Source organism: Lepidochelys olivacea (genome assembly GCF_965140295.1).
Source record: "Lepidochelys olivacea isolate rLepOli2 genome assembly, chromosome: 6".
Classification (NCBI taxonomy): domain Eukaryota; kingdom Metazoa; phylum Chordata; order Testudines; family Cheloniidae; genus Lepidochelys; species Lepidochelys olivacea.
In genome coordinates, this window is record NC_140416.1 from 7,952,986 (window position 1) to 7,964,383 (window position 11,398).

The 11,398-nt window shown below is 56.5% G+C and overlaps 1 protein-coding gene across 1 annotated transcript; it reads left to right on the plus strand.

The window, feature by feature from the left end:
* The first annotated feature begins 3,168 nt into the window (after positions 1 to 3,168).
* NDUFS8 (NADH:ubiquinone oxidoreductase core subunit S8) lies at positions 3,169 to 5,900 on the plus strand. Its single transcript, XM_084632232.1, has 7 exons — positions 3,169 to 3,308; positions 3,788 to 3,845; positions 3,981 to 4,043; positions 4,338 to 4,427; positions 4,665 to 4,837; positions 5,345 to 5,473; positions 5,700 to 5,900. The coding sequence occupies exons 2-7, from the start codon at positions 3,806 to 3,808 to the stop codon at positions 5,829 to 5,831; spliced, it is 627 nt and encodes a 208-aa protein (XP_084488358.1). The 5' UTR covers positions 3,169 to 3,308; positions 3,788 to 3,805; the 3' UTR covers positions 5,832 to 5,900.
* Positions 5,901 to 11,398: the final 5,498 nt, after the last annotated feature.

Here is an 11,398-nt window from a genome sequence, read left to right on the forward strand (position 1 = left end):
CCAATGCCCAGTGCCAGTGCCCGTGGTTGGAAGGCACAGGAGCAGAGCCCTAACCCTGTGACCCAGTGCAGCCAGCAGAGGGGGGCAGAGAGCTGCAGCAGGGGGTTTAGTGTGGGGCACACAGCAAACAGCCCCTTCCTGGAGAGGTCCAGGCATGGAGAGGTGGGTGCCCAGCCTGGGAGCATGGGCCATTCCCACTAGCAGTGAGTGCCTGTGTCCTGGTAATCACCAGGCTAGCAGCACCCCCATGTGGGGCCATCACGCAGCCACCTACCTGCCCACGTTCCCAGACACCTGGAGCTGGCCAAAGCTCTTTTGAGGCCAGAGTGACCCTAGAAATGTACACTGGCCTAGCAATGTGGGTTATGGGGGTCATTTCTTCACATTTCTATACCAGCTAGAGCCCTGGCGCACACCAGCTAGACCAGCAAAACCATCCAAATCCTTTTGCCACTATAGTTTATTTTGCTCATGAAACTGGCAAACAGAATTTCCCCTGGGGGTTGCCCACCTGGCTACAGTGGTGTTGTCATGATATTCCTATCAGGATAGCTATCCCAGCACATCCCTCCTAGTGTCTCTAGCACCCCTTAGGGACTCTAGCCGCTGCCTGCCAAGGACAGGGTACCCTGCTATCCCCTGGAGACAAGGGATGGCTCCTGGACTGCACAGGCCCCTGGGAAGGTATGAGCTCCTTCACCCAAAAGATTCCCCAAGGTTGAGGGGGTGCTACTCCCTCCAGAGGGCTCCCAAAGGGGTGTGAGCAGCAACAGGGCACATGAGGGCCAAAGAGAAGGCAGGAGCCTTAGGGAAACTGGCCCTGATCTTCCCATCTGGCTCCTCCTGGGGCAGGCTGGAGGAGATCATTTGGGATACACAGCCATGTGGCCACCAGCTCCCCTCCCTGTCCTGGGCATGTCCCCTGTCCCAGGGCCGGTCCTTAGGGACCCAACTCAAGTCAGAGGAGATTTGCACTGGGGTAAACAGCTGCACTTCCTATCTCAGGTCCTTATCCAGTCACTGCAGTATCTGGACACTTCACACTCCTTTGTGTGTTTATCCTCTCACCCCCAGTGCAGCAGGGCCAGGTTGTGACCCCACTGCAGCCCTGAATATTCACACACTTGCTCAGCCTCTCTCCTCTAGTGCAAGTCTCACCCAGGCCAGCAGCTCATGTCTAGCCAGGAGGGGGCCAGGTAAGCGCTGCCTTATGGCTTTCGGCCACAGTGTCAGAGGCGAGGCTGGCACAGAGGGAAAACTGTGCAGTCTGAACCCTGCCGACTGACTGTGGTGCGTGGCACTAGCTGCTCAGGCTGTGCTGAGCATGTCCTCTAGCCACAGCACAGAGCCCACACACCCTCCACTCCGGGCACTTGACTCACCTGCCATGCCCAGCGTGCAGCACACCAATCTGGGCCACAATTAACGAGTTAGAAACCCTGGCCATTGCTGTCATGCCCAGGGGGCCTGCATTAGCAGCCCTGCTTCCCTGGCTTTTATTCCTCCCAGCCACACGCAGCAAAGCATCGCCTGGGGCACCTCTCCCATGAACTGCTGCACAGCTGCGATGTACGGCAGTTTGCAGGCGCCCACAAAGAAATGATCCCAGTGCATTGGGGGACAGCCATGGGAGCACTGATTGTTCCACAAGAGCTAGATTGTGTAGGTGCTCACTGAGCCAAGGGCTCATTGTGTTAGGGCCTCAAAAAGTCCGCAAATTCAGGCAAGGCCAGGCCTTATTCAAGGGGTGTTGAGAACCTTCATCTCCCCCTAAAGCCTGGGGGTTGGCATGGACATTCCCAGGAACAGCCCCTCTGGAAGTCACACTTCAGAGGGCTGCAGATGGCTCCCAGAAAGCCAAGCACGCAAAGGGGGACGCGTGCGCAAGCTCTATTCACGTTGCTAAAGCAACAGGAAGCAAACATGGCTCTAACGGACTCACTGGCCTGGACAAGGGCATGATCCCCAATACACTCATTGTCACGGTGAGTCCCACATCCAAAAGGAAAGGTCCCTCTGGCTGCAGGCTGATTATACCAATCACACAGGGCAGCCGCTGTTGCCACTGGGGGTCCAAGGGGTTCTCCCACCCTCAGCAAAAATCCCCCCTCTTTCCCCCCAGGATGGTGTCTCCCCCTCTTTCCATGGTGCCTCTTGCTTGCGGCACTGCCTGGGCCCCTGTTGTCCAACCACCCCACAGAGTGGTCACTTTATATAAGCTATTACCAACAGGAGAGGGTTGGGGCGGGGGGGTGGGGGGGAGCGAAAACCTGGATTTGTGCTGGAAATGGCCCAACTTGATTATCATACACATTGTAAGGAGAGTGATCACTTTAGATAAGCTATTACCAGCAGAAGAGTGGGGTGGGGGGAGGTATTTTTTCATGCTTTGTGTGTATAAAAATATCTTCTACACTTTCCACAGTATGCATCCGATGAAGTGAGCTGTAGCTCACGAAAGCTCATGCTCAAATAAATTGGTTAGTCTGTAAGGTGCCACAAGTACTCCTTTTCTTTTTGCGAATACAGACTAACACGGCTGTTACTCTGACAGTCTCCAGTGCAGTACAGCCCTGTGGATCCCACCCCAGTGCTGCAGGTGGGGAACCAAGGCACAGGGGATGCAAGCCTTGTCTGCACAGAAAGATTAATCCGGATTAACTGCAGACGCACAATTAAACTGGATCAGCAAAAAGACAGGCCCCACAGATTCACCCTCCCGAGACGCTGCTAAACCAAAGTGAGACCGGGTAGGCCCGTCCACACAGGGCCCTACGACTCTGAATTAACACCACCCATCCCACCAGCTCCAGGCCGCCTCAAACCCCACGTTGCGTCCACGCGTGCGCTAAAAGCCCCGCCCCACCCCACTGCGTCATAGGGAGGTCCCTCCAGCAGCTCTCCACCAATCCGCGGATCTGTTATGTGTGTAAATCCGCCCCCATACCGCTCCGCCAATCCACCTGGCCGTTCTGGACGTGGCCACGCCTCCCTCCCCTCCACCAATTGGACTGGCCGTACAGAGATGACCCCGCCCCATACCTTTCACAATCACCAATCAACCGAGGTCGTCACTAGTTATCCCGCCCTAAATGCCATCCCTCCGCCAATCATTTAACTGCAGAGATTCTTCGTCATATCCGCACGGCGGAATCAGAACTCGTGCCCCGCCTCCCGCCCGGTCCCGTAGCCAATGAGACACGAGCTGGACGCTGATTGGCCCCAGCGCTTGCCGGCCTAGGCTTGGGCCGCTCGCAGCAGACTCGGAGCCGAGCGGAGTAGGGGTGCCCGGTGCTGTCCCCACGGGGGTGAGTGTCGCCCCCCGGCCCTGCCCCGGCCCATGCCCGGCAGCCTCCCCCCGGGGTCGGTCCTCCCGGTCTCGCTCGGGTCACTGGGACCTTCAGGGGCACAGGCGGCTGCGCATGCGCACGGCAGCTGAGCGGGGCAGGACGCCTGGGTTCCTTCAGCTCGCCGCTGTCTGCCAGACCCAGATGCCGCCAGGATGGGTCCTAGGTCACTCAGCCCCGTGAGGCGCCGTCCAGGATGCCTGGGTCCCTGTCCCGGAGCAGGGGAGTGTGGGAAAAGTGCCCTGCACTACGGCCCCCGGACGCCTGGGTCCCATCCCGGGAGAGGGGAGCTGCAGGACCCCTGTGGGAAAGTGCCCTGTACCGCCATCCCCTAGTCCCGTCTGCAGGGTTCAGGGGCTGGTGGGCAGGGCTGGCCCGTATTGGGTAGGTGCAACGCTGAGTGTGTGAGCTGACACTGCCTTCTCCTCCCTGTGCTGCAGGATTGCCCTGGGCTCAGCATGGCGGCACTGCGGATGATATGCCGAGCTTCCTGCACAGGTAAGGCCTGCAGCAGCAGGGGAGACCCACCAGCTCCCCCACGCTGTAGGGCTGTGGGCTGAGCCTTCTTTCCCTCTGCTGCCCCATGGCGCTGGGGCTGGAAGCATTCTCTAACCTTTCTCCTTGGTTCCCCAGGGACACCACCCTGCCTGAGTCTCACCCGGCTGCTCAGTGTTACAGCCTCAAGGAAGTCCTACAGTAAGTACTGCTTCCAGCCCTCCCCAAGGCTGCCCCTAGAGCTCTCCTTGGGGGCACAGCATCCAGAGCCCATTCTGGAGGACATGGATGAGCCTGGTTTTCCTGTCCCCCAGGGGACTGCACCCAGAGTCCCTTCCTCCAAGGGATGTACGATCCAAGTTAGGTCTCTTCCATTCCCCAAGCTGCCATAGAGTCCCTTTCAGGTGCTGTCGGGGCACCCTATCCAGAGGATAGGGTCCCAGCCCCTTCATGTTGGTCTGTGTAGGGGGGTGATGATTTATATTTCCCCTATAGAGTATGTGAATGTACAGGAGCTGAAATCGGACATGAAATCCATCACCGACCGGGCTGCTCAAACCCTCTTGTGGACAGAGCTCATCCGAGGTGAGCCCTGGGCTCTGTTGGGGTGGGCTGTGATGGCAGGACCTGGAGTGGGATGGCTGTCGGGATTGAGACTGGGGGGAGGTGGGCTGTGAGGGTCTGATAGGCATGGATGCCTCCCTGTGCCAGTGAGATGGCAGTGGGGGGGCCCCCACATGGAGATGGTGTAGGGGCTGAGTGATGCTTTGTGTCTTCGCTGTTCCTCAGCTGGATTCTAACCTCCCCTCGCTCTTCCTCTAGGCCTGGGTATAACCCTGAGTTACCTCTTCCGGGAACCTGCCACCATCAACTACCCCTTTGAGAAGGGTCCCTTGAGCCCGCGTTTCCGGGGGGAGCATGCGCTGCGCCGCTACCCGTCTGGAGAGGAGCGGTGCATTGCCTGCAAGCTCTGCGAGGCCATCTGCCCTGCCCAGGTGAGCCTCCCCTTCGCCCCAGGGGTTGCCCCTCCCAGCCCCAGTGCCCTTTCTGATGCTTGTCTCTGGCATGGTGCAGCCCAGGTAAGGCACTCTTGTGTGCTGAGGTCCCCCGGTCTCTGCTCCCCTCCCTAGGATCTCATCCCCAGGGGGCCTTGATTTGGTTCCCTCTGCGAGCCTGTTGCCCAGCTTGGATGCCCTGTGTTTGGGGCTATGAGAGCTGCATTGACCCCAGGAGGGAGAGGTGCTGCACGGGTGCTGACACAGCTGGGTCCTGACTCTGTCCGGGCAGCGGCTCCAGCCCTTCCTCCAGTCCCATTGGCAAAAGCTCAGTGTGTGCTCCCCCCCCTCCCACCACTTGCCCCATTCCAGGGCAGAGAGTCTCCAGCTCCCTGTGGTGCATGGTGTTGCCCTCAGCCAAGTAGGCAGCACACCTGCTTTTCCCCAGTGTGTTTGGAGCGGGGGTGCTGGGGCAGGGAATGACCGTGTTCTCCCCTCCCCTGCCAGGCGATCACCATCGAGGCTGAGCCACGCGCTGATGGCAGCCGCCGAACCACCCGCTATGACATCGACATGACCAAGTGCATTTACTGCGGGTTCTGCCAGGAGGCCTGCCCTGTGGATGCCATTGTGGAGGTGAATGTGGCCGGCTGCGCGTGGGGCTGGTGTCTGGGGGAGCCAGGCATGCAGTCTCTCCCCAGACCTGCCCTCATACACCTTGGCCTCTGAGGGTCTCTGTAGGGAGGGAGGTCCGGGTGGGTCTCTGCACTGGGCAAGGGAGGAGTGGAGTCTGTCCGTCCATGAGTCTCTGTCTTGGGGGCGAGGCCCTGGTGGCAACTGTCTGCTCTCCTGGTCTCTGCAGGGCCCCAACTTCGAGTTCTCCACTGAGACACATGAGGAACTGCTGTACAACAAGGAGAAACTGCTCAACAATGGGGACAAGTGGGAGGCTGAGATCGCGGCCAATATCAAGGCTGACTACCTGTACCGGTGACAGCTGGGCCCCCCGAACTGCCCAGCCTGCTTCCTAGATCCACCCCTGCAATAAAGGGCCTACACCCACTGCCACAGCTCCTCTGCGCCTGCCTTGGGGGAGAATGGGGCTTCAGGGTGTGGGGTACAGGGGGGAGTGAGTGGGTGGTTAGGGGGCACCCAACCCAACCCAGGTTCTTAGACTCTCTCCCACCTAATAACCCCTCACTCAGGGGCTCTCATTCCTGTACGTTTGCATCGTGGTGGGTGGGTGGAACTGAGGCCCTGAGCAGGGGAGGGGACTCTGCTTAAGGAACTGGGATGTGGGGGACACATGACCCCTCCCTCCTGCTGTCCCAGTGCTACGCATCACAGTGGGTCTGTAACTGGCTGTGGCTCATTCCCAGCGCCCTTGAGAATGGTGGGTAACGCTGTCCACCCAGTGCTCAGGGGGGAAGAGCGGCTGTTGAGGGGAGCAATAGGATATTCACTCTAGTTAGCCCAGTGTTTGGTGGGCGAGGACACCCTTCCTCACAACTCCAGGGAAAGGAGCCAATGACAGAGCCAGGGTTGGCACCCAGTCCTGCTGTCCCAGTACTGCCCCTCCCTGCCCTGCTGTGTGAGAAATAGGCTTAGGCATGCTGGGGGAACTCTGCCAAACACTGAGCCAGGCAGTGGTCTGTCCCTGCCCCCTTTTGGCCCTGGTTCTGTCTTGTACTGCTATCATCCCTTGCCCTGGCAGGGGGCTGCTTGCCCTGAGCACCATGGAGCTAGAGCAGGGCCCCCACTGACTGAGCTGGACTTGGTAGCAGAGAGGGGCAGCTCCCCACAGACCTGCTGACTCCTGCACTTGGATGAGTGGTGGCCAGGAATATACTCCCCCTGGATGACTCTCACTGCCCAGCAGAGATGAGGTCTAGTCTCCTCTGGTAGTGTCTGTCTTGCCTCATGAGTGCCCCCAGGAGCTTGGGATGTCAAGGTGTCCTGCAGAGGCTGAGCAGCATGAGTACCAACCTCAGGGCAGACTGTTACGAGGCAGGGCACAACCCCAAATGGGCTGGGAGTTCTGGATTTAGATTTCACCTATCAAGTGTGAACGTCTCAGGCATTGTAACAGCCTAGCAAGGGAGTCTCAGACCTTCCCCTTTGCTACACTGCTCTATCTTGCCACCTAGGTAAGGTTGCTTGTGTGATAGATGGTCCCTTACACCAAAGGTCACAACAATATTCAGCTTTCTTCCAGTCTGAAAGGATCAGTTACTTACTCCAGGGCAACTGCACCTTAGATCTTGCACCAAAGACAATGCTTGTATCCAACCCTTTTGAAAAAACGGTCTAAAGATTAACTAGGCAAAGGAAGTAGTTAAAGCAGGTAAACGTACACACAAATGAGTTACAGCTTTAAGTTTCAAAAAGTAATAGAAGCTTCTTATAATAAGCAAGCTCTCTATGTCCTTTAGGGCTAACCTAGGCCAAGCACTGGGGATCTTTGACTTACGCTTGGTAGTCTTTGCCATTCAGAAGCAAGTAGCATGAAACACAATTTCTCCTTGTTGAGGGCCTTTTATTCCTTCGCCCAACCCTTTCTGCTTCCAGCTGCAAATTCAGCTGGTGGGAGGAATTCAGCTGCAGTCTGCTTTTCATGGAGGGTGGGGGGAAGCAATTCACAAAGCCTTTTGTCTTCTGATGTTCTACAGTGGTTTGTCTGGTGTCTCTGGGCCTTCTTTTGTTGGGCTGGAGATAACACCTGTAGCAAACTAGAACCTTGCAGTTGGTAATGCTTTTCACCTGACGGGTTCTGTCCAGTTACAGAGCCAACACTGAAATATCACCACGTGGGATACAGGTGTAAGTGAGATTACAGGATGCAGCAATCTACAAGCACTTTATACTCTCTAACGAAACACTTTTGTAACTCTAATACCTATTTTAACAGTACAACACACAGGTGAGCCAGAGTGGCTCCCTATGCCCCGTGGCTCTGTATTTGTCAGGGTTTAGCTGAGGCCTAGGGGTCTTGGCATGAGGTGGCACCTGGTCTGTCAGTATCAAGGGGAGGTCAGCCAAGTCAAAGCAGCACCCCCATCCCCCCACCAATCATACCGAACAGGGTCAGACCTGAACAGCCCCAGTGCCCACTTCAGCTTGGTGGGATTGCAAACATTTAGCCAAGGTACCAGCTGCAGCACACCCACCTGGGTCCCTCACTGCCATCCTGAGCCTGCCAGAACCAATGGGAAGGGCGGGGGAATCCTTCCTGCTGGAAAGTGCCAGTTACAGGGGCCCAAGGGGGTTCTCTGTCCCTGCTCAGGAGACACCCCTCCCTTGGGGGAAGGAGAGGGGACTGCAGACCAGCCCCTCTCCCCTTCTCTAATCCTCCTCATTGGTGCCTAGGGTGGGGGACCCATGGCAAGCGAGAGGCTTCATCAGCCTGCTCCAGGATGCGGGCCCTGTGCTGCTCCAGGCCTGGCCTCCTTGTGGGCACACTCCTCCCCAAGCGTATCCTGCTATCAGATTGTTTCCCCCCTCCAAACCTGGCCCAGTATGCTGCACAGGGCCCAGGTGAGTCCCCTGCCCCCAGGTCTCACCTCACCCGGCCCCTCAGACTTGCTCTGTCCCTGGGATTTGCAGCTGCCCCCCTTTTAGTGCGAGCTGGGAATGAGATGTCCCCGTGGGTTGTAGTTTCCTTCCCTGATGTGACGTTCCCCTCTGGTATTGTCTGGACCAGTGATCTGCTAGGCCACTCCAATCCTTGACTCTGGGAGCCAGCCTTACCCTGCTGTGCTGTGAGAACCCCCACTCCTGGGCACAGCCTCTGACATGTAAGCTGCTCCCCGCTACTTGCAAGGGAATGATGCTAGCCAATATCTCTGGTCCCAGAAACAACCCTAGGAACCTCTGTCTTGCAGTGTCCAGTTATGCCCACTGGACGCTACAAGCTTACATGAGTTCGTCAGTTTAACAAAGGAATTGATATGTACCAGGCTGTTCTCCCAAGGGGAGTCTCTGACACACTGTAAACCAAACACACTGCTTCAGGTAGGATAAACAAACAGATTTATTAATTATAAAGATTGATTTTATGTGATTATAAGTCAAAACACAACAAGTCAGGTTTGGTCAAACGAAATAAAAGCAAAACGCATTCGAAGCTGATTTTAACACTTTCAATGTCCTTAAAGAGATGCTTCTCATCACACGCTGGCTTTTCAGTCAGGCTTTCCCCTTTGATCAGCGTTTCGATCGTTTCGTGGTGGTGGTATCTGTAGGTGGAGGTAGAAGAGAGCGAGCGTTGCAAAATGTCTCTCCCTTTTATCATGTCCTTTCTTTCCTCTTGGCTTTGTCCCCCACCCCTTCAGAGTCAGGTGAGCATTACCTCATCGCAGTCCCAAACTGCCCAAAGGAAGGACGTGACTCCCTCAAGGGTCTAACAGATTCTTTTGTTGCTGTCTAAGCCACTGTCCATTGTTCCTGTGATGCTGGGCTGGGTTTGTCCCATCCATGCCCTGAGGAGGTGTGAACTGCCTCTCTGTTCTTGGAGAGTTTTGCATGGGCTTGCTTTAAGCCATGAGGATACATTATAACCTATAACCTTACTCTAACATTACTGTTACAATTACTATAACATCACTATAACAACCATGCTCAGTGCACTATGATCCTTCCGAAGACACCGGACATGACAAACTTTGCATTGGATAATACCACACAATCATTTTATAAGGATGAACATGGGGGTGTAGGGTGTTCCCCCGAGGTACAGAGCGTCACGCCTGGGCCATGACCAAACCCTGCAGCTGCCCCAGTATGCTCATCATGCAGAGGTGCTGGGATGCTTGGTTCAAATGCAGTGTCCTGGCAGGCCTAAGTTGGCTGGAGGGGAGGGGGGCCCTGGAGAAGTGCAGATGCTGTAGCCTCCTTGAGTTGGCTCTGAATCTCCTGCTGGCCCCCATCCCTGTGGGGCAGCATTCCCTGTACTCTGGGCAGCTACTTCAACTGCCAGCAGGGAGCATGCATTAATACAGCAACCTTTTCCAAGCACGGCTTTGCTGGTGCTTTCCCTCGCTGCAGGGTGGGTGCTGCCATCCTCCTGGGAGTGTAACGGGCCCTGTGTGGAGCTCTGTCCCCTGACCATGGGTTTGGCCCCACAGGAGAGGTTGTTGAGCCTGCTCCAGTGGCTTCCAAGCCCAGGCAGTAATGGCTACTGTGGTTAGACCCTGGAGTCCCAGGTTTGATCCCTGCCCAGGAATGGGATGGAACAGGTGTGTGTGTGTGTGGGGGGGGTGTTTCAGTAGCTGTGGTTTGTGCTGTGGAAAGGGGGAGGGGAGCTTGGTGCCAAGTGAGGCTCTCTCTGCCCTCAAGAAAAGTCTGAAAAGCCAGCTTCCCCCCTTCTCCCACCCCATTCCCCAGCAGAGTCCAGATCCCATGAGCCCAGCATCCCCACCGAGCTCCAGCTCTCCTCCTTTGCTGGGAGGCCCCTCCATGCTCTCTGATGACCTCAGGCAGGAGCCCAGATCCAGCTTGTTTCCTGTCCAGAGGCAGGGCTGTAAAGCTCAGCGTTTCCCCTCTCTGGGTGCTGCCTGCAAGTCACTGCACCTGCCCAAGGCCCTCTTCCCCAAGGGACCCCAGAGGCTGAGGGAACTTGGATTGTTTCGTCTGCGGAAGAGAAGAATGAGGGGGGATTTGATAGCTGCTTTCAACTACCTGAAAGGGGGTTCCAAAGAGGATGGATCTAGACTGTTCTCAGTGGTAGCAGATGACAGAACAAGGAGCAATGGTCTCAAGTTGCAGTGGGCGAAGTTTAGGTTGGATATTAGGAAAAACTTTTTCACGAGGAGGGTGGTGAAGCACTGGAATGGGTTCCCTAGGGAGGTGATGGAATCTCCATCCTTAGAGGTTTTTAAGGCCCGGCTTGACAAAGCCCTGGCTGGGATGATTTAGTTGGGGATTGGTCCTGCTTTGAGCAGGGGGTTGGACTAGATGACCTCCTGAGGTCCCTTCCAACCCTGAGATTCTATGATTCCTCTAGGGCCCCCCGACACAGAATTAGGGGGTGGGGCTGCAGTGCTTACAACACAGGACGAGGACTAGGGCTGTAGCAGTACTATTTGCACCAAGAGAGAAGGGGCTTCTGGCCAAGCTGAGCAGTGGGTAGAGATGTCCGGGAAGCCACCACAACGGGGCATGGTGCCGTGCTATTACATCTGGGATCTCTGTCTGCATGGGCACTGCCCTGCATGAGCCTGGCACACCGGCTTAGGGTGGGGTGTTTTCTCTGGCCTGCCAGGAGAAATGGGGAGGGGGGATGGATGCCAAGGCCTCACAGACAGGCTGGGGACACAGGAGATTAGTAGTGGCACATTTCTCAAGGGGAAGGGCAGCAGGGGTCACCTTGCAGATAGAAAAAGCCCCAGAAATACCCACTGGAGCAAGCAGATGAGGCAGGGAAGAGAGGGCCCGAGTCAGGCAGGGCATGGAAACAGCGATGCCAGCCCCTTGGCTAGGATCATGGGATCTGGCTTCTGCCACTGCAAATGTTGACTAAGTGTCCTGGGGAAATCGGCCGTCACATGTTATGTCGAAGCAGCT

Bases quoted from the DNA above. Each gene is read 5' to 3' on its own strand.
- NDUFS8 (XM_084632232.1), top strand. From the start codon at position 3,806: ATGGCGGCACTGCGGATGATATGCCGAGCTTCCTGCACAG. The intron at 4,044-4,337 runs GTAAGTACTGCT...TTTCCCCTATAG, and splicing joins AGCCTCAAGGAAGTCCTACA to AGTATGTGAATGTACAGGAG. The intron at 4,838-5,344 runs GTGAGCCTCCCC...CTCCCCTGCCAG, and splicing joins AGGCCATCTGCCCTGCCCAG to GCGATCACCATCGAGGCTGA.